A 26,713-nucleotide genomic window follows, 5' to 3' on the forward strand; every position below is an offset into this window, starting at 1 on the left:
ACCATGCAGTGTTTCCTTGCTCTGTTCTGATGACTGCCTCCTGGTCCAAGTGTAGGTTTCACATTAGAACGATCAAGTGTTCTGGGATTCCCATTCTTCTCAGAGTCAGCCACAGATGAAAGTGTATAGTAAAATTAATTTTACAGATTTCTTCACCTTCTAGTTCTAGAAAGAAAGGCACAAGTAATTTATTTCTAAAGACATAATAGTCGATAGTCTAGGTACTTTCAGCTACTTTTCATTTGGTTTTGAACAAATGATAGTAGTCCTAAAAATTGTACAGTAAGACAGAAGTTTGCTCTTTTACTGAAAATAGCTTCTAATGCAGCATTCTGTAGAAGCAGTTATTGTATAAATGACTTAAATTTACTTATAAAACCTTTTTTTTTGTTTAGACAAATGATATTACAAAAAGGATTCCACAGTTCATCATTGCTACTGAATAATATATCTCACAGTTCTTTCCACATCATTTTTGATTGCTATTTTGGGTGCCTATCTAGTATATTCCTACTCGTGAGAACCTCATACATTCAGAATAGAACTACTCCATAGAGTTTTCGAAGCTGTAAATATTTGGAAGCCAGACTTTACTTTTAAACTACTTCTAGATAGGATTGAACCAACAACTTTGTCCAGTATCTTATCTAATTATGGGATCTCTGGTGGTCTAATGGCAAGAAGCTGCACTCCAATCCCAAAGGCATGCACCATGAGGCCACCAGCTGCTCTGTGGGAGAAGGATGGGAAATCTCCTATGTGATTAACTGCCTCAGAAAACTGCCAGAGGGTCAACTATGGGTCAGCTCTGACTCAACAGTACACAACAACAGTCTCATTATATCAACATGCATTCCATATCAAGATTTAAAAGATCAACTGGATCTTTGGTGAGTTAAGAACAGTGCTGACAACCCAAATGCAGTCAGTTCAAACCCACCAGCAGATCTGTGAGAGAAAGATGAGTAATATCCTACTGTGCAGTTTATAACCTTTGAAAACCCACTGGATAATCACCTTTGAGTCAGTTCTGACTTGAAGGCCCATAACAAAAACAGCAAAAAAGGATAATTGATTCAGTCAGTGTCCTATTGAGCATTCCTAGAACTCTGATGACCTAGTGGTAAGGAGTTATGCTGTCAACCCAAAGGTATGCAGTTCAAATCCACCAAGTCCTTCATACGAGGAAGATCGACAATCTCCTCTTGTATGATTACTACCTCTGAAAATCCAGTAGAGGGTCAACTATGAGTCAGCTCCAATTTGACAGTATCAAACAACAATCAGGATCTTTAGTCCAGACACACAACGTTATATGATGCAAAAGACTTCTACTTAGATAATGTGTAGAGACTAGACGGTATCTGTTATTCTTGTCAAGCTCAATTTGACAATTTTGATGATTCTGCAGTTTGGTTTAGGGAGCTCTTATGGCTTTGGGAGCTGGGATGCTAAGGTAACAGCCACTCCTCTCTGACAGCTGAAATCTGCAGCTGCTCTGCAGGAGAAAGATGGCAATCTCCTCCCTTGTGATAACAGCCTTGGGAATCCACTGCAGAGTCAGATATGGCTCCATCCTGACTCAGCTCTGTGTTTGAGTTTGGTATTTAAGTTCTAATTAAGTTATGCTCTTAGTGGTGTATATTGAATTTATATCAGTATGAATGGCCAAAAAATAAACACATCTTAGAAGTGCAACTGGTGTGTTTCTTGGACGCCAAGGATGGTAAGACTTCATGTCACATATTTACATCATTTCATCAGAAGATGACAGTTCCTGGAAAAATACTTCATGCTCAGAAAAATGGAGGATCAAGAAAAGGAGGACCCACAGTAAGATAGAGTGACTGCAACACAGAGCTGTACGGCACTATACGGAGAAGATGGTGCAGAATCACATGAAGTTTTATTCTTTCATTCATAGAGTAGTTATGAGCCAGAGCCAACTCAAGAGCATCAAAAAGCAACCAATATCTAAGCTTATTAAAGTATATAAAATGTTGAAGAAATGCAAATGTCAATGGCTCATTGTTTATCCTGAACAACTGCTGCAATTGAAATGAATATGTATAGTGGTAACAATAAACAAGTCAGTGAAAAGTTTACTTATTTATGCTAGTTCCGTCCTTCTTCGGTTTCGATAGCAACAACTGTATGTTGGATCTGATGATGCCGTGGCTCAAGTCAAATTCCATCACTGTGACATGTACGGAAGTGCTTGTGCTGACTAGTTCCGTCTTTCTTCGGTTTCTATAGCAACAACTATATGTTGGATCTGATGATGCCGTGGCTCAAGTCAAATTCCATCACTGTGACATGTACGGAAGTGCTTGTGCTGACTGCTGCCTGGCTCGAGATCCTTACTGTGCCTGGGATGGCATATCCTGTTCCCGTTACTACCCAACGGGCGCACATGCAAAAAGGTGAGACAGGGGGCTTGGTGGGATAGGTTCATAATGGGAGAAAGCCTTACTTAATTCTGTTTCTTCTACATCAGTCTAGAAAAACAGCCACATTAATTTTACTTCAATAAAAGCAGCACATTCAATGTTTTGCTTATGTTTTTCCAAATGCTTTTTACTTACTAAAAGGCTTGTTAGAGAAATACTGCATTCTAAAAGAAAAAAATCAATTTCATGTATTTTGCCTAATTAAAATTTGATATACTGTGCTCTTGACTTGTCTGTTTTGTCCATATAAATGTATTACTAAATTCGCTAGATTATATTGTTATATATAACCCAGAGATATAGGAGTAGTCTTCTGGATAAGAAGAAATGTAAGTAAATGATAAAAAGAAAATAATAATGACAAACTTTGGGGTAGATAGCAGATATATACTATTCACAAATGGAATAGAAAACCAGGGAAACAAAGGAGCTTAGAAGAATTTTTTAATTGAAGAGAAAATCATATTAAGTTAGCATTCTTGGAACTTGTTTCTCAATTCTTCCAACAGTAACTACCTATAAAGTATTACTTTGAGAAACAGTACAGTTCTTTCAGTATCAGATGATTTCATTATATCACTTTGTATAAAAATATAAGTAAAATGATACTGAATTTTTGATAGACCAGCAGTGTAGTGTTGCTGTTGCTGCCAGACGCCCTGGAGCAGATGAACAACAGTGAGAACTGCAGAGCAATGTTGGGATCAACTAGTGATGTTTTGGGAGTTTACTGGTTAGTCTCTTCAGTATTTATGAGTTTTTAAAGATGTGAATTTTTTTTTTGTGAGCCTGCGTATTTGGAGAAAAAGGTATACAAAGATAGTCCCATATGCATGCCAAGAATAAGTTCCATCAGAAAAAAAATATCTAATCTTTTGCACATAAGTTTCCCACTGTAACCTTATGTTGAATTACAATTATACTCTGAAAATTTGAAATTTACTTGAAAACAAGTTCACTATTTTTTGAATGCAGAGACCTAAGCAGAGCATGAAGTTGGACCTTTATTTTTCCACCCAGGTTTAGATCAAATGCTCCCCTTCAGAAACTTCTGCCCCAAGACATGAAATGAGTTCAGATTAATGTAAAATGTGAAAATGGAAAGCCACCACACACACGCAAGGGATTCAAATACTTAAAAGGAAAATAAATAAATAAACTCTTAAATACATCCTGCCTTTGCCCAGTGTCTTTCCTCCCAGCTGGTCTTCATTTATTTCATTTTGAAAGTGAATATTTTAACTCCTAGGCAAATGTATGACCTGTATAATTAATGAAACGTGTGATTTAATTCAACACAAATGAAAAACACTTAAAGACCTCAAAACTCCAACATCCCCAATCCAGAGAGGTCATTGCCATTTGTTAGAGAATGTAAATCCTAAGTTCCTTTGAACGCAAGATCTTGAGAGGAAGAAGATATAAGCTATTCCTCCGCTCAAGTCTTAGAATGATGTGTATACTTGGATACATAAGGGAGAAATGGTTCCACTCCTTTCAGAATTGAAATTCTTTCTTCCACTAATAAGATGATCAAAAGTAATATAAAGCAAAAACATAAAACTGCACACCATTTCCCTACTTGAAATTGGTTTGTATTAATTTTTTCTTGTTATTCAACTTTGGACTCTTAATCCTTTCTAAAATCAAATCTGAGACACTCTATACTTGTTATATATATGTCACATCTACTATGGTAGGTGCTCATTAAATTAAAAAGAAAAAGAAAAACAACAGTAATCCAAATTTTTGTGTTAATTTGACTTCACTGAATTGACATGAAAATGATAATTTCTTTGTAGAAATGATTTAATAAGAGGATGGTAACATAATGCATACTACGTCATTCACGTCTCAAAAGAACTCATCTTTTTAACTTCATATTAACAGGAGAGAAATAAGGAGCTTCCAATTAAAGATAAATACCTATTAAAAAGGCATAAAATGTTAAGAAACAACTGTGAGGTTCCATGTATCAGGATTAGGGTAGCAGGATCTGAGCATGGCAAGACGGTATTACTCAAAATAATAAACTATATTATTCTACTATTATTAGCAACAACAATAATAATGGCCACAAGCTTAGTACCAAGTATGTCGGTAACGGTGGTTTTCAACTATGCTTGCATAGGGATGATGAATTTTGGCAGAACTGTTTCTACAATGAAATATTCACAGTACGTGGTTCATTTTGTAAGATTAGAGAAACACAAACTTGCCAAGATATTTAAAAGAGGTGACGAAAAGCATTATTTGCAGAGAGTTAAATGAATGGGCAAGACAGGAAGGGGTGAAATGCTGGAGTCAGGATCTGTGTTCATAAATGAATTAGTTCAGTTCACTGACATGTAATGGAGATCTTTCAGTGGTGTCCGATTCTTTTGAACCGTCACCACCCCTGGAGGATAACTTTTTGGATACGTTCCAACCCGTGAAGGAAGAATAGTTTGCTTTTATAGCAGGTCATTTTTGCTGCAGACTTGACTAGAAGCAGAAATTCAAAGCTGCTTACTAAAATAAATACTTTTCTGTTCACAGAGCTAAAATGAGTTAACAAGGGGAAATATTAATCCACAACCCAATCCACTTGTTTTAAATGGTCTTCCAAAGTATACTATCATTTATAGATCTGGGTCTTTTTCTTTCTCTTGCTGTTTGCTACCTTATGTCTATATCCAGTGTTCTCTGGGAAAAGTTTTAAAAACCCAGAGATGTCACAAAGATGTATTACTTTGAAAAGTGACTGATCAATTTTATTCCAACTCTTGATCTTAATGTTTTCTATTATTTTTAATGCTGAAGTAACGTGTGTGAATAGCATAAATTGATTCTAAAACCTGCCCAAAGAGTCCTTTTCTTTCTTTTTAAAATGAAAAATTCTAATTTAAATGATGATTTTCCCCTGTTTAGCTGATTGTTCACATTGCTTATTTCTCCACCTCACAGTTTTAGAATGATCTGACAGCAGTTTGCTTTGTTCACACATCACTTAACTGGTAAATTTTACACAGCAGTCTCCTTGCAAAATGGAAACTATTTCCTATTTCATTGATTTCATTCTTCCTACATTATGCATAGCATAGTGAAAAATTGACAATAGTGGTGGCTTAATTCTCATCTAGATATGTTATCAGCTCTATAATAGCTGTACTTTCTATTGTAAAATCAAACGGAAGCATAAAGCTTACCTCTACTTTTTCTCTTTTTATATAGACTATAATTTTCATCTAGCTAAATAGAACAGTTCATGTAACAATTTTAATACTAGCCATGGAAAGCCAGGCCTTTAAAGTTGCCTAGTTGTCACTCTCTATATTAAACAAACAAATAAATACAAAACCTGCTTCTGCACAAGGTCACAGTCCTGAAAGTTTGAAAGAGACCATCTGCCTTAGCTTTCAGGAGAAGAAAACACTTAAACAATTGTTGACTGAAATAAGATCTGAACTCACACTTGTGCAAGCATGTTACTCCTTGAGATAACATTTTAATTTTATTATTTGAAGGTAGCAGGGAAAACCTAGAATGAAAAAAAATAATTGAATGAATAATTTTGTCTGTCTTCATTTCACAAAGGAAGAAATTTGCGTAAGATTGCACAGCATGTGTGTTATGACACTGGGATTTTAATATGACGCCTTCTAAACGTTTCAGCTATGAAGCTTATATATGATCTCACTGACTCATCATTTTTCTCACTGTGGAAGCCTCACTGTCTTCTTTAAGGGCTAAGCTTTTAGCTTATTTTTAAACTATTAGTAACATACAGTTTTCTGTTTTTATGTCAATATTGAGGATATTCTATGAGAAGCAATGGAATTATCTTTTATTAATATTTCTGGCTTTATCTTTCATTTTAATTATGTATGATGAAGGTATACATTTAAGAATCCCAAATTGTACAATAGTAATTTCCATTGTTATTGAATTCCTCAGATGGTCACATAGAAATTTAAAATATGTATTTTTTTCCATACGTACAGACTTTTGTTTTTTTTAGATTATATATTTTTAAAAAACTTCCCTAAAATATAGCTAGAAATAATACTAATTTCAATAGGCTAGCAGATTGAGACCATTGAAAGGGTGTGAGAAATTCCTAATATTTTAAGAACTATTTTTTGTAGCTATATTTGAGGCATTTATAAGCTTATATAGTACGATCACATTGAGTAGAGCATATTATTTTGGAACATTATAATATCTGAAAAAAATAACTCAAAAGCTTAAACTCATTGTTGTCCAGTAGAGACAGACTCACCACTGAACCTGCAGTACTTTTTCAGAGACTGTAAATCACACGTAGATATTGCAGAGCCACTGGATTCCAAGTTCCAAAGATACACCACCTTTGGACTAGCAGAACAACTCATTATGCCACCAGATGAGTACGTAATTAGTTTCCTTCTTTTCATCAGCCACTATGTTTTTGATGGTTGATTATGATGGCTGTAAACCAGAATGTTTATCGTTTAAAATGTTTTTTTTTTCATGAGTATTTTATTCTTATTTAAATGTTTTATGATAATTTTATCAAAAAGAAAATGTTCTTTCTCAAATATCACTCTCTTTATCTCTACATATTCCTCACTGCACATGATGTTGTTGTTGTTGTTGTTGTTGTTGTTGTTGTTGACCACTGGATCAGAACTGCACCATGGCTGACCCTTTAGCAGGTTTCCAGAGACAGTAAATCTCACAAGAGGAGATTGTCCACCCTTTACCTGCAGAAAAGCTGGTGGATTCAAACCATATGCTCCTAGGTTTGCAGGAAAGTTTCTTACCACTAGGCCATCAGAGCACCCTGCTGCACAGGATACTCATTTTAAGTTAAATAATGAACAAGAACCCCGCACCCCACAAAAAAAAAAAAACCAAACAAAAAAACGCCCAACTGAACAAACATTATCACCTTTTTTTGAACCAAATCTTTAATAAGCTAGAAAGGTAACCTTAAATTATCCCAAATTTAGAATTCTAACTTAAATAAACATTGAAAGAACAGTTCTACACCTTTTAACCATTGAAAAATATGTAATGGAAACAGAGAAGACTATGAAAGTTGGATTTCATCCTTGTTTGGTGTGACTAATCAATTTTTACAGTAGCAGAACACTACTTGAGTCTTTAATACTGTCTGCTAGATTTTAAAGTCTGGAAAATCGAAATCTGAACATCTCTTAAATGCATTTGCATTCTTTTTTCAGGCGGTTCCGCAGACAAGACGTTCGGCATGGGAATGCAGCCCAGCAGTGCTTTGGACAGCAGTTTGTTGGTAATCCATAGAGAATCGATTGTTATGGGCTAAAGCATGCATTGCAGATAAACTTCAGTCTTTTCAAGAAGGCCCTTCTTTCCTTTGTGATTGATATCTACTACAACTATGTCACTGAAATGATTCTCTCTCTTCTATGTGTTTAAGACTTCTGGATTGACATGTCATTTAATGACCAAACTGTGTTTTACATACTACCTCTAAGATTTCATATTAGATCTCAAAGCAGAAGGATCAGAATGAGAAGAGAAGGCTCTGTGCTTTAGGGAGTTATTCTACAATATTTCTTCCTCTGTCTCATGTCTGGGAATTTGTTCACTGTGTTATATAATTGACAGAGTGATGTAACTTGTATCTAAGTCACATGCTGTGTTTGGAGAACAGAACAAGGAAGCACTGCATGGTTCAAAATCAGAAAATGTATACACCAGGGAAGCATCCTATCTCCATACTTTTATAATCTATCAGCAGCACAAATCATCTGAGTAGGTGGACTTTATAAGGAGGAATGTGACATTAGGATTGGAGCAAGACTTAGCAACAAACTGTGTCATACAGATGACACAATTTTGCTTGCTGAAACTGAGGATAGCATGAAATGTTCGCTGCAGAAGGTCAGAACTACAGCCATCAAAATGAATTGAAGCTCAACATCAAGAAAACAAAGATTCTCATCACTGAGTCAATTACCGGCATTATGATAGAAGGTGAAGAGACTGAGGTTGTTAACAACTTCAGCTTGCTTGGCTCCACAATCAACACTTTTGGTATCAGTAGCCAGGAAATTAAAACATGAACTACACTGGGAAAGTTTGTTGTCAAGGACCTCTCCAGAGTACTGAAGAGCAACAATGCTGGTCTAGAGACTAAGGTGCACCTCGTCCAAGGCATAATCTTCATAATTACTTGTTACCCATCAAAGAGTTGGAAAATGACTAAAGATTATTACTTGTTACACATCAGAGAGCTGGACGATAACTAATGTTAATAGAATAATCAATGTCTTTGAGTTGTGGTACTGGAGAAGGATATTGAGTATACCATGAACTACAGGAGAGAGTGAAACCAGGCTGCTCCTTGGAAGCAAGGATTTGAAGCCCCATCTCATATTCTTTGGGCATGTTGCCAGGAGGGACCAGTTCTTAAAGAAGGACATCATGTTTGGAAGGGTGGAGGGACAGAACAAGAGAGGAAGATCTTAGATGAGATGGATTGACTCAATGACTGGGATAATGTGTGGTAGGTGTGTTGGAAACAATGAAATTGGCTCAAGATAGGGCAAGGTTCAGAGCTGTTGTACATAGAATTGCTATGAGTCTCAAGCAACTGGAGAACATAACAACGACAACAAAATGCCTAGACCAGGATTGATGATACAATGTGGGAGTGAAAGAAAGTGTAGTAGGTGGTTTGATATATAAAGGATGAAAAAAAATAGCTTTGGGGGAAACAGAAGAATTTCAAAGAAAGGAAAACATAGTTCTGGACTTTCAGAATATGGTGATGATAGTTTGTGAGGAGACTGTGGTTAGAGGAACAAGTTTCTCCAAAAAGTAACAAGTAGAAGTTCTAGTTGCTACAATGGGGTGACCAGAAGTAGCTTTTATAAATCCAAAAGTTGAGGTCTAGTTATTGGATTTGGCTGCTAGCCTCCAGGCTGACTCAGAATTCAGTGAAGTACTCACTCAAGTTTCTGGAACATCATGAGAAAGAATATTTATCTTGGGAATTTTAGATATCCTCTTTAAATATAAGGATCAGACTTGAGGAGGAAATCAGATATTCAGTTAATAATTAAGAATGAACTCATTTGTTTTTTTCCACTCACTGTGGTTACATGTACTTGCTTTTGTACCAATTTGTGTTGAAGTATAATGAGAACCTTTTTGGCAAAATATATATGAATCATAACCTAGAATAAATATTTTATACTTTCTATTTAATCCTGGGGATAAATATGTAAATAAGTGTAATCCCCTATCAAGGTATTTTTCATGTCCTCATTTAAGCCATACACTATAACTCAGAACTGTTTTCTGCATATGTTTGTAAGCATGATTCGATCCTTTGCCTTGGCTGAACTTTTGATGCCTACCTTCTATTCCCTACTTTATAAGTGGATATTTCCATTGTGCTCTATATGTTTCACACTAATCCACTTTCATCATGTCTGTAACTTACCCATTTATAGGTAGCCAAATTCCTAGTAACTTTTTGGCCCTCTCCCAACCGGCTTATCTTCTTGATACCCAGATTTATCTAGGCTTTCCTTTCTAAATAACATTTAGAATGTGAATTAGCATATTGATTATAAGTAATAATAGTTATTTGCTTTGCTTCAAAGATATCAATAAAGAACTTAAAAAACAAGCCTGGAGGCTGATGTTAACATTTCATGTTGTAGGAGATGCTTTGGATAAGACTGAAGAGCGTCTGGCCTATGGCATAGAAAACAACAGCACGTTGTTGGAATGTACTCCACGATCTTTACACGCCAAAGTCGTCTGGTTTGTCCAGAGAGGACGTGAAAAAAAGAAAGAGGAGGTAATTTATAAATGCATGTTCAAACCATGGTATTCACTTAAAGTTTGTGATTAGTAGAAATATAATTACTTAGCTGTCTAGAAATGAAAGTTGCACTAAATTTGTTTCATTTATAAACTACATTTATTCCACACTTTTGCTATTATGTGTGTGTGTGTGTGTGTGTGTGTGTGTGTGTGTACACATACCATACATACATACTAGGAACCCTGGTATTATACTGCATTGCCTTTTAGGCTGCAAGATGAAAGTTCAGTTCAGTGGCTCAAATCCAGAGCATGAATATATGCAGTTCCTTCCTGTAAAGATTTACAGCCTCAGAAACCCAGTGGAGAGTCATTGTGCATCACAATCAACTTGAAGGCAATGGACTTGGTTTATGTTTTGTATACACACATATGAATACAGATATAAATAAAATACTTCCTATATGCCACATGGTTCAAGTCCACCAGCTGCTCCTTGGGAGAAGGATGGGCAGTCTCCTCTCATTTGATTAAGTACCTCTGAAAACCCACTGGAGGGTCATCTATGTCTCAATTACAACTCCACGGTACACAACAATAACAGTATATGTCAATATGGGAGCTCTATCATCTAGTTCATAAAGAGTTGTGCTGCTAATCCCAAGGCCACACAACTCTGATGAATCAAATTCACCAGCAGTTCTAGGGAAGAAAGATGGGTAATCTGTCCCCATGTGATTTGGAGCCTCAGAAACTCAAAGGAGAGTCAGTTACAAGTCAGTTCTGAGTAAATGGCAATGAGAGAGTAAAAGCATAAAATGTCAATAATTTGAATAATAAGTTATGTAAAAAATTGTATTTTTACTCAGGAGGTTCTTTTAGCTTCACTTTTAGATTTATTGTAACATCAAAATGATTCTCTAAATTCTGTCTCCCAAGGCAGTGTTCCCATGAAAAAGCTAACAAACTTCCTTAGCATATATCATGGAAGACTGAATAACAGAGCAACAACAACAACAGCAGTAACATTACATCAACTGTATGATAAAGCGTTTAAATCATCTATGAGATACTTCCAAGGGAGTTCTTATCAACTGGAGTCAAAGGAAGATTATCAGTGGGTTTGGCTTTTTAGGATTTAATGGTGAATATTTCTATTACTTTAATCATCTAAATGATGGGAGAGGACTTGCTTGGGCTGCTTTTAGAAGGATGGAAGCATAGGGAGGATTTAAAGCACACAGGCAGAGTAGTCTGGTCTGCAGGCTGTTACTGGATAAAAGGATGAGATGAGTTGGAGGAGTTAGTTGTCCTGAAGGAAAGGTCAAGGGAATGAAGCAGTAAGAGAAGTCAAAGAAAACATCATTGATATTGATGTGGGCTTTGAACTCAATTTTCACAAAGGCAGATTATAAAAATAGAAAATGAAAGACAACCCACTTATAATAGAGGGATATAGGGACACAGGTCTTATTAAATAGAAATCTGTGAGTTAACTAATAGAAAGAAATTCTAGTGGCCACTCTTACAACACAAAGGAGATCTAATTAGAGCCTGCAGGATAAAGAGCAACTGGGCAGATGTCTCCACCCCATTTTGCATTGGAAATGGAACAAATTATGGCATTTTAGCTTTTGACATCTTTTTGTGTTCAGTCATTTTGTGTTATAATGGGTTTTGTAAATCTTAAGTTCAGGAGAAAGATAAGACATCTCTGTGAGATTTACAACCTCGAAAACCCACTAGAAAGTCGGTTCCAACTCCACCACCATGAAAGAGTCTGAGGGAGCATCACTGACATGACCTGGATCAACATGGGTCTAGTAAATATTGTAGCATGGCGAACTAAACTAAAAGCTTTAACTTAATATCTCATTCCACAATTCTGAAGCTATTTCTAAATTATGTCATACTGACTTGGTGGGGAAGTGCCAGGAAATGTTTCATAGTTCCTCCAGTTGAATGGCATCAGAAGACAAAGAACTAATTCTTTCATCAGTAGTTTTATTCACTCACTACGTTCTGTTTCTAATTTGGAACTCTCTATAATCTGTCTCATTTGGAAATCTTTACCAAATCATTTTGACATACTGCATCCATCAATGTTCAATTATAAGCTTCTTTCTCATATTGTTGATACAATCTACTTCTCCTTTCCCATAATTTTAGTCCCATTTTCAGCTGTTCTCAAATTTCTCTGATATATATACTGATAGTCACAATCTTGAATTTAGTCTATGCATTAAAGGTCACGTCAGAATAGGATAATACCTGATTTCTCTAGACATAGCAATATACATATTGATTTATCCAAAATCTGGAACAAAATTTAAAAAGCTGCTTACTTCATTAAAGGCTCAATATGTATGGTGTATACACAAAGCACATGATTTCATATGTAAATATGGAAATTTAGGTAAAGATCCTTTTTGCATTTATTATAGTTACTGTGAGACACAACTAGCAATTATATTATGAGCAATGTTTAAGTATACTTAGTCCAATTCTTCCCTTGTGAATGCTTTGTGAGTATAAGTATCACAATAACTGTGATGGCTTCTTGATATACTACAAGTCAGAAGAACTCATGATTTTTCTCTCATAACATAACCTTCTGTATAAGCTCTGGCTGTCATATATGCATCTTTTCTTTGACAAATGGAATTTCTGAATTATTTTCAGCATCTTGCTTGCAAATTTAATGCTGTCCCATACAGTTACCCAGAATATATAATGTATAATCATCTGAATAGAATGTTGCTTGAATGTGTTATTTTTGTTATTATTGAGTGAAAATAAACTCATATTTGACCCTCTAGTGGCTTTTCAGAGGCTGTAAATCACATCAGAGGAGATTGTCCATCTTTCATCCACAGAGCACCTAGTGAATTAGAACCACCTGCCTTTGTGTTGGCAGCAGAGCTCCTTAAGCCCTAAGTCTCTAGAACTCTCTGAAAAAGTCATAGTTGTTATTTTGTACTTTAGAGTTGGAACTGACCCATAGCTGACCCTCCACCAGGTTTTCAGAGACAGTAAATTGAATGGGCTGAGATTGTCCATCCTTCTCCCATGGAGCTGATGATGGATTTCAACTCCATGCCTTTGGGATTGCAGTTCAGTTCCTTTCCCACTAGGTGACCAGACCTCCCTGAATGTGTTGTTAGAAACACTATATAGCAGTTTTGGTAGAAATCATCTAGAAAGTCAGAAATCAAGTTTCTAAATTTTGGATTCTGAAGTTTCTCTTGTACATATCATTATCTCTTCTCTCTTGAATAGAACATGGAACATACACTCTGTTTATGTAATTCCCCAAATATTTACTAAATGTCTGTGTTTTCAAAGGCGATGTATTAGGGGTCTTTGGGTTGGTTCTGATCATTAAGGACCTTGTAAGTACAATAGAACAGGATGCTGCCCAGTCCTAAGTAAGCATCACGATCATTGTTGCAACCACTGTATAAATCAAATCCATCGTGCTAAGAATCTTTCTCTTTTTTCTAACTCTGTTCTTTTCTTTGGGAATATCCCATGAGCTGTCAAAAGAACAAACAGGTATGTCTTAGAGAGAGTGCATTCAGAGTGTTTCTTGGAGGCAAAGATGATAAAGCTTAGCCACACATACTTTGAAAATGTTGTTAGGAGGGACTATTTCTTGGAGAAGGGCACCATGCTTGGATAGGTAGGGGCATCAGTGAAAGAGAAGAAAACTCTCAACCTGATGATTGACACAGTGACTGTTGCAATGGACTAGAGGATGTCAGAGATGGTGAGAACAGCACAGGATAGGAAGAGTTAAGATCTGCTGTTGATAGAGTCCTTATGAGTCATAATTAACTCAACAGCACCTAACAACAACATGCTTTTCCAAGTATGGTGTCCTTTTCAAGCAACTGGCTCCTCTTTGATAATAAGTTCAAAGTACACGAGACAAAGTCTTACCATTCTCACTCCTTGGGAGCATTCTGGCTGTCCTTCTCCCAGGACAGAGGTTCCATTTTTGTTGGCAATCCATAAGGTAATCAGAATTCTTTGCCAATATTATAAATATGCAAATGCATCAGTCTCTTTCCATCTTATTCATTGCCCTGCTTTCACAGGTTTATGGAATGAATAAAACTAAACAGCAAATAAAACATAGACTTAAATAAAGTACAACTAAGTCCTCAAAGTGATATCATGGTTTTTAGCACTTTATTTTTATTTTTTTTAATTGAGAAATAATATCTTGCATTTTTTATAATTATGTAATTTTTGATACAAAATATAAGTGCTATCATCAATACAGTTGAATTTTTTATTGAATTGTATATGTTTATAGGTTTAAGTCTATTTTGGTGGCTGGAGATTATTTATTTACTCATTTTTCTCCCTTCACCCTCCCTGTTTACCTTCCATGAGAAATGTTAACACTTTTTTTTTTTAAATTTAGGTTGTTTATTTTTCATTTCAATGAACATCTACAGAGATTTTGGGATTCCATTCATTCATTGTTGCACCCTTCTCCCCACACAAACCCCTCCCCCCTCCCCCCCCATTTGCTCCTCTCCTTGAAAAGCAAAAGAAAAACCCCCTCATTGTTAACACTTTAAAGGTATCTTTTCAGTAGCTCCCTTTAGCTGTATGTCCTATGCAATATATCATTGGATATCTTATTTGCTGTTTGCACAGATGTTCTGTTCATGTAGAACCTGTACATAGAGCAAAAATGAATGGAAATCCAAGTTCTCAATAAACGTCCATTAAAATCTCAATTAAAAAAATAAAGTGGGATAAATTAAAGGTAAAAAAAAACACAGAGAGGGATACTTTGTGGTTTAAAGTAAAAAAAAAAATTAATACCATTCATAGTTGTACTCTTTTATCATCCTTATTCAATATCTATGCTTACATCCCATAATCCAACAAAATGGACCATAAAAAAGAAAGTAGATTAGGTTTGGAGGAAAACTTGTTAACAACCTTCAAGATGCAGATGACTCAGCCTTACTTGCCACCGTGAAAAAGCCTTGAAGCACTTACTTAGTACAATCATAGACTCTAGCCTTTACCTCAACATCAAGGGAAAAAAAATCCTCAATACTGGCCCAATAAGCAACATGATGATGCAAAGAGGAAAGGCAGGTGTTGTCAAAGGTGTCATTTGTAAAATGAGCAAGGGCCATGTGGGGAGTGCCTTATGTGACTTTTAAAAACTTCACAGGGAGAGACCATGCCCACCCAGAGCATCAATAATACAAAGCCAATTCCCATGAGGTCAGACATATTCCCCCATGCTCCCAAGCCTCTTTCTACTCATCTCAATACTTATATTACTGCTTGACTGGGTCCAAAATCTGATGTGATAGCTCACAGACCACACAGAGCTATATTGTAGGAGTCAAAAGATTATATATCAAGTTAGCAACAGAATACACTCAAGACAGCTCCTGAAATGTGCATGCAGACAGTTCAGCCTCAAGTCTGGTGGCTCTGAGTATTCCCAAACTCTCAGTCCTGTCAATACTGGCTTCCCTCCCCCAGTTGTCCAGCGGAGTTCTCAGTCCTGCCACTATTGCCTTCCACTCCCTATCCCCCAAAATCTCATCTCACATCAGTTCACCAGTCAGTCATCACTGCTGCTGCTGACCTGAATTGTGTCCAACATTTCACCTGGTTGGGTGAGGTCTCTCTTGTCTGGCTGGGGGAAGAAATTCATCTCTTCTGGTAGGGAAAGATCTTTCTCCGCAGCAAAATCTCTTAAAATGATTGGCAAGAATAGTCAATCCTCTTGTAGATTGTTGAGATTGGGAAATTCCCTTGTGGAATGATTGTTAGACAATTCCCTGGTGGAAAAGTCAACACCTCCAATTCACATAGGCTTACATGTGTCCATTATCCACATTTGAATAATGCTGACAAAGACATATGAAAGACAAACTCTCTGTCCTTTTACTAGGACTCACAATAACTGCCTAAGGAAAGTATATCACAAGAGATTAATTTATTTTGGCTTTTGTGACCTCATTAATTATTATAGCATCAATTATTGTGACACTGTGATGGGGAGAATTTACAAAAGTAACTATTCTTTAAGGTGTACCTACTATCCTCTAGCAACTGTGAAGAGTGCCTTATCTTATTTTTTGTGAGACCTGTAGCAAACATCTGGATATACATATTCTCATCTTAAGAGAAATATTTAGCGAAGGACCCAAGGATTTACTTAGGTAGCACCCTACAGCTGTGCTGCGTCACATTAAATAATATTCATCATTTAAGTTCCAAGGACTATGCTATATGCTTTTACCAATATTATATAATTTTATTCTAAAAACCCTTGGCGGATAGGTAAGGTAATTGTGATAATATGTTTAGTAAATTTCCAGGTTTTTCACAAATAGTAAGGTAGAATTCAAATTGAGGTCTCTATTTTTTTCCCCACTAAATCATGCCATCTTCAGAAGTCAGAATCTTAAATATATTGCCCACTATTCTGCTACATAAACAAAAAGGAAACTGTACATAGCAGATATTCTAGAATTTCATTTCTGAAGAACATTCCTAATGTCAATGTGATTATCATGTATTTTCATTTTTCTTTAAGGTTTAGTAAAACCTACTACTGCAGTCTTCATGATAGGGTCACTATTCCTCATGTTTAGATATCTGAGAACCTGCCTTTTAGACTAGTCCCCACTCTAACCACTGATACTATGAGACATTGTCACACCATGTATTCTGTGTCTCCAATTATGTTTTAAAGATTCATTTCATGATCTGTGGATAAAAGAGGGCTTATACATCACACTGTCTTCTATTATGTAAGTCACATTGAGGGGCCTGTTATTCTGTTTCTTTATTTGAAACATATTTTGTAGACACCTCAACAAGACGGATTGATGCAATTACTGCAAAGATAGGAAAACACAGCAGAGACAATGAGAATTGCACAGATTTGGGCATGGTCTTGATCTGTTCTCTGTAAGGTAGTTATAATTCAGAGTCAATTAGATGTTACCTATCAACAACACTATTTTTCTTTCATAGAACTTAGTTTCAGGATAACAAAGAAATAGAAATATAGCAAAAAAGAAATAGAGTAACACTTAATATATTAGTTAATGATAGAAAAATATAACACAGGAATTATTTCTTGTAGAAAAAGGTTGAGATTTTAAAAGGGCTGACCATAAAAAAGTCTTACTTAAAGGACCACCAGTGAAGTGACATTTGGACAAAACTGTCCAGAGAGGAGAAGGAATAAGCCATAAAACTATAGGAGAAGAACTTTCTGAACAGAGGCAACAGCAATTGCAAAGGTCCAGGGTTAATCTGTAAGCTAGACATCTCCAAAGAACTTCAGTAGTGAGGGCAATGTGGCTGAAATAGAATAACTGATAATACTAGTAATCTATGAATCAGAAAAGTAAAATACCAGTTCAAGCACAGCCTGAAAGTTCATCATGAAGTGCTTTAATTGTCGCCAAATTAAATTGCAAAATATTGAATAATTTTTGACAAAGCAGTGCCAAGATCAACATTTTGGGAGGTTGGTTTTTTTGGTGTTTTTTTTAATTGGTTTGTTTACAAAGATTGTATATACTGTGTTTCACATTATTCTTCAATCACATTGTATTTCATACAATCATTCTTATGCAGCATGTTTTATACCTTAATCACTATTGGATCTTACTCGTCATTACCCTATCTTTTTGCTCAGATAGCCTTCCAATTTGCTTCCCCTCCCTCCCTCCACCCACTATACTGTGCAACCTTGTGGTTTCACCCCTACTTATGCTCAGCCCTCCCCTTCCTCCCTCGTTGAGTTCCCAAATATGTTTTACTAGTTATCCTTCTATTTTTACAATATTTTATACAATATTTGTTTTTATCAGACTGTGTTCAGTCAACAATGCTCTTCAGGCTCTCCCAAGTTAAGTAGCATTTGGTTTTTAAAGATACTACTCTAGTGAGCTATGGTGGCCTAGTGGTAAGAACTGCATTGCAATCCCAAAGGTATCTGGTTCAAATCACTAGCTGCTCTGCAGAAGGGTGGGCAATCTCCTTTCGTGCAATTTACTGCCTCTGAAAACTTGTCACAGGATCAGATACGTGTTGGTTCCAAGTCAACGGTAAACAACAACAAACAAAAGTAATTGTATTAATAATATGTTAAGTATAAAGAAGAGATAAGTGTGGAAGCAGATGAGTTAATAGAGTAGAGGCCCTATGAACAAACCCTCAAAATTAAAATAATGAGCTCTATACCATCAATGGATGATTTCAAACACATGACAGTAATGTACTTTGGTACATTTATTATTGCAAAACTTGAAAGCTGTTTAAAATCTCACACTGAATACTTCTTTAACATTTCGATCTCTTCCACATTAAGTATTTGCAATTGATGTGAGTCAACTGAATAAATAACTATTGAGAGATCACTTCAATAAATGATGACTACCATCATATAATCAGTAGTTGAAAAATATGATCTTGGTGATAGAAACAACACACCAGAGATCATATAATAATTTTTTTAAGATCAACAATTTATTCAATGCCATTACCTTATTCTTCCCTCCCCCCACAACATGAGTCCAAATTGAATGGAAGGCATGGGAAAACAACATTTGTGGAAAGAAATTACAAGGAAGCTCACCAAAATCAGAATAAAAAGAGGAACTGACAGTGGAACAGACATCAATTGTTCATATGCAAGTTCCAATTGAAGCTAAAGAAAATTGAAACAAATCCATAAGACTCAAAGTATCAGCTGAATCTGTAGACTATGTGAAGAATATATTTGATGCATTTAATGCTAATTGATAAGCCACAGATGAGTTGTGGGATGATATCATATGTGCAGGATGTCATAAATGTCAGAAATGTTTTCAAAAACCAAGACAGAAAAAAAAGAACAAAAATGGATGAAATAAAGAACTCTTAAACTTACTCTTAAGCCTCAAGTAGCTAAAGTGAATGGAAGAAATTATGAAATAAAAGAGCTAAACAGAAGATTTCAAAGGATACTTACTTTGAGAAGATAAAGTATTATAATTAAATATGCAAACACCTGGAGTTAGAAAAAGCAAAACACATTCAACATTTTCCAAGCTGAAAGAACTGAAGGGAAAGAAAAAAATCAAGCATTGAGCTTCAACATTGAAGAATTTTAAGAACAACACAATTTATAACTCAAGAATTATCAAAAGAAGGTAGCAGAAACAGAGTCACCATACCAAAAAGAATTAGTAAATGTTGAACCATTTTAAGGAAGCCCTGGTGGCCTAGTGGTAAGAAACTGTGTTGCAATTTCAAATGAATGTGGTTTGACTCTACCAGGGGCTCTGTAAGAGGATTGCTGTGGGGAATTTCCTCCTTGTGGTTTACTGCCTCCGAAAACCCACTGGAGGGTCAGCTATGGGTTGGTTCTAACTCGATGGTACATGACAACAACCGCCACTATTTTAGGAAATGATGTAATGATCAAGAACCAACAATCCTGAAAATGTCCATGCCGCTTTGTAAATCTTGACCAAAAATAAGGCTCCAGAATTTGCAGAATTGCACCTGAGATATTTAATAAAACCGTTCAATACTGAAAGTACTCACTCATTTATGCTAAAACTCTTAAAAGAAAACTATGTGACCAGATGAGTTGTGGGAGGATATAAAGAATATCATTCATTTCCTTGTCAAATATCAGTTGACCATAGATAGATAGCTGGGTCTATTTTTGGGTTCTCAATTCTGTTCCATTGGTGTATGTGCCTGTCATTGTGCCAATACCATGCTGCTTTGGTTACTACTGCTTTGTAGTAGGTTTTGATGTCAGGGAATGCTATACTTCCAAACCTCATTTTTGTTTCTCAGAAGCGTTTTGCTTATTCAGGGACAATTGCCTCTCTAAATAAATTTGTTAATTTCCCTTTCAAAAAAAAGAACGATGTAGTCAAACAACACAAAGAGTTTCATATTTGTACCCTTTCCAAAGAAGGTGATCCTCTCAAAAGATAGAAATTGTTGAGCAGTATCATGTCATTTATAGATGACCTTGAATTGAATTCAACTCGTAGTGACTGTATATAAAACAGAGCAGAAGTTTACTCAATCTTTCACCATCCTCAATCTCTGCCACACTTATAACCATCGTTACAGTCGCTGTATCAACTCATAGAGGTGAGATTTAATATTTTCTTTATTGATCCTTTACTTCCTCATGCATGGTGTCCTTTTGTCCTTTTAGCTTCAATATTTTCAGAATCTCTCCTGACATCCATTTTTATTTGTCCTTCCCTCTGCTTTTTAAATGACATTTTTCTTTTTTGCAAACATGATGCTTTTTATGTCTTCACTACAACTCAGTCCTTGATGTGATTCCTAAATTTATGTGGGATAAACTCAAAGTTGTATAATGAATTATTGATCTGTTCCTCATTTAGCACCTAGTCTTGTTCTGATTGATAATACTGAGCTTCTCCTCTGTCTGAATCAAAATGGTAAGGATAAGTGCATTTCAGCTTACTAATATTAGAATATATATACTTATGCATTCCATTTCATTTTTTAGAATTTCTAATTGTCCCAGATTCATACTTCTGATATTGCTTGTTACAGTTGTTAATGAATATTTTCAGCTGTTTCTCTTCATTTTATTTACCTCATGAAACATAAGCAAACGAAGGTCCTTCATTATGTGAAAACATTACTCCAAATGCATTTTTAAGGTAGACTCTGAGAAGGCAGATCTTCTCTAGCTTTATTTTTAATATCTTTCTACCTGAGGGCCTTGTCTTCCAGTACTGTATTGGGGAAAAACCCTCAATAATTCAGAGGGTTTTCAAAAGACAACGGGATGTGGAGGCTAGTCTTGGTTCCTACCTAGTCTGTATTAGAACAGACTTTCACTAAAATAGACGGTCTTGCTGGTGTTTGAAGTATAGGTGGCATAGTTTCCAGTAGCACAGCAACACACAAGTAACCAACCGGTGTGTTACAAACTCATAGAAAAGTGGGAGATTAGTATATGAAATAAATATTTTCCTGAAAATTATTTTAAAGTAGTTACAGTAAAATCTACTGGCCATATAAAGCAGATTCCAAAGAGAATGTAGAATGAAGGATATCTTTCTTAATGTCAGAAAGATCTTGACTGAAAGTAGAGAATAGCAGAAAAATGTTTGCCTGTGTTTTGTTTACTATGAAAGGCATTTGACTATGTGTCTCAGAGAAATTATAGGTAGTGTTGCAAAGAATGGGAATTCCAGACAACTGTATACAATTATGCTTATATAATTATGGAACATGTACATAGACCAAGAAACAGCCATTCAAGCAAAGGATAATGTGGATTTAAAATCAGGAAAGATGTACATCAAGTTTGCATCCTTTTGCCATGCTTATTCAATCTGTTTGTTAAGCAAATAATCTGAGGAATATATATATATATATATATATATATATTTTTAAAGTATCCTCAGGATTGGAGGAACACTAACAAAAGACTTAGGTGAGATAATCTTGCTTGCCGAAAGCAAAGTAATCTGGCAACACTTACTGATGGTGATCAAAGATTATGCTCACCAGATGTCCATCAACAAACGACTGGATTGAGAAAATGTAGTATATTTACATAATGGGTCACTATGCAGCACTCAGGAGCAACAATTTTGAAAACACTATATAACATGTGAAAGGCTAGAGAGCATTATGCTGAGTTAACTAACTGAGACTCATAAAGACAAATACTGCATATGACCATTACTGTAAAAACAAAAGGGGCAATCCGTAAGATGCGCATGGCTATCAAAAGAGAGAAGGGCAGGGGGCAGTGGAGTTGGAGGGTGGGGTAAAGGGAAGAAAATCTTGAGATCTCAGAGTTTTGTGGGTGGAGGGAAAGTGTAAAGGAATTAGGAAAGATCCCGCAGGGCTTTGAAACGATAGAGTGGTCATAGATCAGTGATGACTAATTTTACAAGACACAATATATGGGATTGATCATAAGAAATACAATATGAATGAAAACAAAACAAAAAAGAATAATATTTTATAAAAAGATCATGCTCACTCTTTACTCATGACGGGGTGGCAAAATCCAGGCGATCATCTGAAAATTAGTATTATAGGAATATAGAAGATTAGATTGCAAATGGAGAATGACTACATCATTAAATGACTGTAAAATTTCACCACTGCATAACTCCCGATTACATCATTAACAGTTATTAAAGAGGTGAGAATGATGGCCGTAACCACTATAGTCTACTATACTCTCTTTGCATCCAAGCATTCATTACTGCGAGACATCTATGCTTAATGTACAAAATAATGCATATTTTATTTACTACCATGGTAAATACAAAATGTTGGATAATGTAAGTTAGTGAGTGATAACTGAAAAGTCAGTGTTCAGCCTTCTATCTGAATTACACCTCAACATCAAGAAAACAAAAATCAGCATAATTGGGCCATAAAGTAAGATCATAGAAAGTGGAGAAAACGCTGAGATTGTCAAAGATTTCATTTTACTTGGATTCACAATCATTACCCGTGGAAGCAGCAGTGCATTAAACAAATCTGTTGAAAAGATCTCTCTGTAAAACAGTAAAAAGCAACAGTGTCACCTTCAGAACTGAAATGCACCTGCCCCAGATCATTGTATTTCCAGATGCTGCTTCTTATGCCTGTGAAAATTGGACAATGAATCAAGAATACTGAAGATGAGTTGGTGCTTTTTAAATTGTTATGTCAATGAAGAACATTGAATAAACCAGTTTGCCAGAAGAAAACCAAATCTGTCCTGGGAGAAAAAGCCAGTATGCTCCTTACAATTAAGAATGGCGAGACTTTGTAATGTTATTAGGTGGGACGACACTCTAGAGGATATATGCAAAAATAACAACTACTCTACTCAGTGAAATCTTTTTACGTAGTGTCTGCAACAACAATAGTGCAGGATCAGGTAGTATTTTGCTATGTTTTACAAAGTGTTGCAATATGTCAGACCTGACTTCATGACATTTAACAGAAATGTATCCTAACACTAATGCTTATGAACCTTGAGGTTATGTGCCGTCCAGTTACCTACAACTCATATAAAATAGCTCTCTGAATCCTGATTTATCCTAGACCAATTTTGCTGTTTCTGATATACCTACCCCCATTACCTCAGTTACTGAGTCAACCCATCTCATCCAGGTTCTTCCTCCTTTGTGCTCTCTCTCTACCCTTCCAAGCATGATGTCCTTCTCCAAGGACTTGTCCCTCCTTGCAACAGGCCAAAAGTATGTGAGAAAGAGTTTCAAAATCCTTGCCTCCAAGGAGTAGCTTGGCAACTCTAAGGCATCAATTTTTCTCGATTGTCATAGTCATTATGAACCCTAGCTTTTTGGTAAAGACAGGCATATAAACAGACTTATAATTTGCTTTATGCATTAGAAGATCTTCTGAAGCCATAGGAAAATAAAAACATCCCAGCCAAGAAATCGTGTGTGAAATTTCAATGAAAGGAAAACAGGGAATGAACCTCAAGTGTTTCTGAAAAGATGAGTCAAAGTTTACCAGAAGAATGATACAAGTGTGTGTGATAGAGATGAGAACCAGTGCAATCTGTATAGTGTTGTGACAAAAAGTGAAGATGGAAAGGTTCTCAAGTCCGATAAAGAATGTTTGATACTTCTGATTTAAAGACTCAAGTGAAAACATATATGTGAAGCCAAAATAAAATAAAAAAGTGAAGCCATATTAAGCAAGTATAATTTAAGTGAAGAATATCTTTGTATTTTAAAAAGAAAACGCATTTTCCATAAATAGCAAAGACCACACTTTATCTGGATTCTAAGGTGAAAGTTGGGTCATTACCAAAATATCAACGGTTGTTCCAAAGTGGTGTGAGACAAACGAGTACACTACTAGTCCTTGTGACAAGCATCATAATTTAAAGATGTTCAAGTCCTCCAGTTACTCCAAAAGGAAAAATGAGCAATTTCCTCTGTTACAAATCAGTCTTAGAATCCCTATGGAGAGAGGTGGTGGGTCTGAAACAACTTGGAGGCAGTGTGTTTGAGATTTTGGTGGTAGTGTTTGTGGGTTGTTGTTTTTTAAATATTTGGTAAGCATTAAGAACTTCTTTTCCTCTCAGTTGAGTACATTATAGAGTCTCTACTTAAGGGGACATACACACTTTTCTTTTTTAAAATGTCCTACATTACTTACATATGTTATGTACAGTAATTAAACTGCATAAATGTGTGTATTTGTTACAAAAAAGGTAAGAGTATGTTTCAGTTACACTTAATTCTTACACTTTTTATTTCTCTAAGCCAAAGTTGTCACATCTTAATCCTGCCTTCAGACCACCTACTGAGTAGCAGGAATTCATCAAAGTCAATAAATAGTACTGTAAAAATATTAAGTAACTGTGGCATGGTTGTTGGTCAGCAGGTCTTAACACAGCTTAGGGTTGGTAGCAGCCATGCTGAATTTGTACAGTGTAAAAACAGGGTAATTTTATTGGTGATTCTCTCTATGCATTATGAACAAAAGACCCTCTTTTTGTAAAAACAAAGAAAAATGGAGTGAACAAATCAAACATCTTAATATTGCTCTTTTATTAAAAGAACTAAGAGAATATAAGGACTCATCCTTATTTCTTTGTCTTGTTTACTAGAAGACTCATATTCTCCTGACCTTCACCAAAGCAAATTCTTGCCACAAAGCTTAAGGGATCAATGGCAGACATAGCGTTTACATTTTTGCTTTTATACACATGTACTGAGAGTATTTAACTCTGTTTCACATGAGTATTATATTTTTGTTTGTTTTATTTTTATGACACAGAGTGCATGAACTCTTTGCCTCATTTGAAACATCTGTTTAGTAGTTTTGATGTCTCTCAGCCTAATGAAAATTCAAATGCTTATCTTTTCAAAATTCAAACTTGAGGAGAAATGATGAACGTTACACAAGTGTTCAGGTCTTTCGTTCATAGGGTCACTATGAGTTGTCTACGACCTCACAGCACTTAACAACACAGTAGGTAAAAACTTGGAATTTTGATATTATAGTCTTGACACACATATTTGTTATCATTTTGTATATCCCAAACATTTTTCAATTATACTGGAGTATTTAACACATAGTCCACTCATTTTCTTTTTCATTCCTCTGCAATGAGACACAAAGTTACTGTGCTAGTAGAAAATATACAGCAACTTTGTTCTCCTAACGAAAAAAATAGAACTTGATGTTGAGGTGAGATATTTTTCCACTAATTTAATAAAGAATAATTAACCCCTTGAAAGTTAAGCATCTTCTTTGTTCTTGAACTATGGAATCATATCTGAAGCCCTTATTCCATCTTAGTGAGACCACTGACTGTGGGCACCTAATCAGAAGTGATGCAGATTACTTCACCATCAGAAGATCAGATACCCAAGAAAGCTTGCTCTCCCTGCTTTCCCACTGCATTGATTCTACTGCAAATTACAGATCATACATCTTCTGAGTGTGTATCTACCTAAAAATATACCAACAAAGAATTATGTATCTATAAGATTTGTTTTAGAAAAAAAATTTTTGAGCTGCATCTGGAAAGCTTGATTTTACTCTAAGCTGAAGTCATTTCCATAAGAAATGTACTCACTGCGTAGTGTGTTGTTAGGACATGGCGCTCTGATTTCATGACAGCATACACAGGATGCTTCAGGTTTCAGTGCCAGGAAAAAGTGGACCTTCCCCCCCTCTTTACCTTTCGAGACATATGAATCTTATAAATTGTATTGTTTTTTACTTTTACTTTGGTTACTAGAAAATTTAGTGTTGAGTAAATTACATAAATTATAGCAGTTGTACACTACCTTTTGTAGAGCGGTTCTGTGTTCACACCTGTTAAACTGCACTCTGTTTTCAATGTTTATCTGTGTTGCTCCACATTTCTTTGTTTCATTGCTTCTGACTGCTACTTATCTTTCCATAGCATAGCATTCAATTTTTCCTGTAATTTACACCCCAAAAGGACACTCAGAGTGCCATTAACGTCCACTGTCACATCTTTAATGAAAATCTATGCAAATAACTCTATAGATCTAAATGCAAATACTTTTTAGGATCCTATATTCTGTAATCTGTATCAGCTTGATAGACATAATTTACACATAATTTACATCCTGAAAGCAGTTCATTATCATTTATCCTCGTAATATTTACCTAATTTTGTAATTTCTGTTAGACTCCTTTGCATAAGGTAAACTTGTTTAAATTGCCATTTCTAAACCAAATAAAATCTCAAACTCATTGCCATCAACTCATAGTTTACCTAAGATTACTAGTAATGTAGTAAATTACCTTGTGTATAAAAACCATTTGAATTGCTGCTTCTAACAATTCCCTACTAGAGTCAGAAAATCAAAAGGGCTGAACTCGCTCAGCATTTCTTAAGCTCAAGGAACTGAAGAAGAGATTCAAACCTAGAGTTGCTGTAATCAAGGATGCTT

General features: G+C 35.6%; 1 protein-coding gene across 1 annotated transcript in view; it reads left to right on the forward strand.

Annotated features, from left to right (window-relative positions):
* The window catches only part of SEMA3E (sema domain, immunoglobulin domain (Ig), short basic domain, secreted, (semaphorin) 3E), a 333,719-nt gene that overhangs the window by 294,712 nt on the left and 12,294 nt on the right, over positions 1–26,713 (forward strand). The window contains exons 14-16 of the mRNA XM_006896142.1: positions 2,257–2,423; positions 7,658–7,725; positions 10,130–10,269. Of these exons, the coding sequence (XP_006896204.1) occupies positions 2,257–2,423; positions 7,658–7,725; positions 10,130–10,269 (375 nt within the window). The remainder of the gene's footprint in view (positions 1–2,256; positions 2,424–7,657; positions 7,726–10,129; positions 10,270–26,713) is intronic.

The sequence above is a fragment of the Elephantulus edwardii genome, unplaced genomic scaffold, assembly GCF_000299155.1.
Source record: "Elephantulus edwardii isolate Elephantulus edwardi_28Jun2011 unplaced genomic scaffold, EleEdw1.0 scaffold00183, whole genome shotgun sequence".
Taxonomy (NCBI): domain Eukaryota; kingdom Metazoa; phylum Chordata; class Mammalia; order Macroscelidea; family Macroscelididae; genus Elephantulus; species Elephantulus edwardii.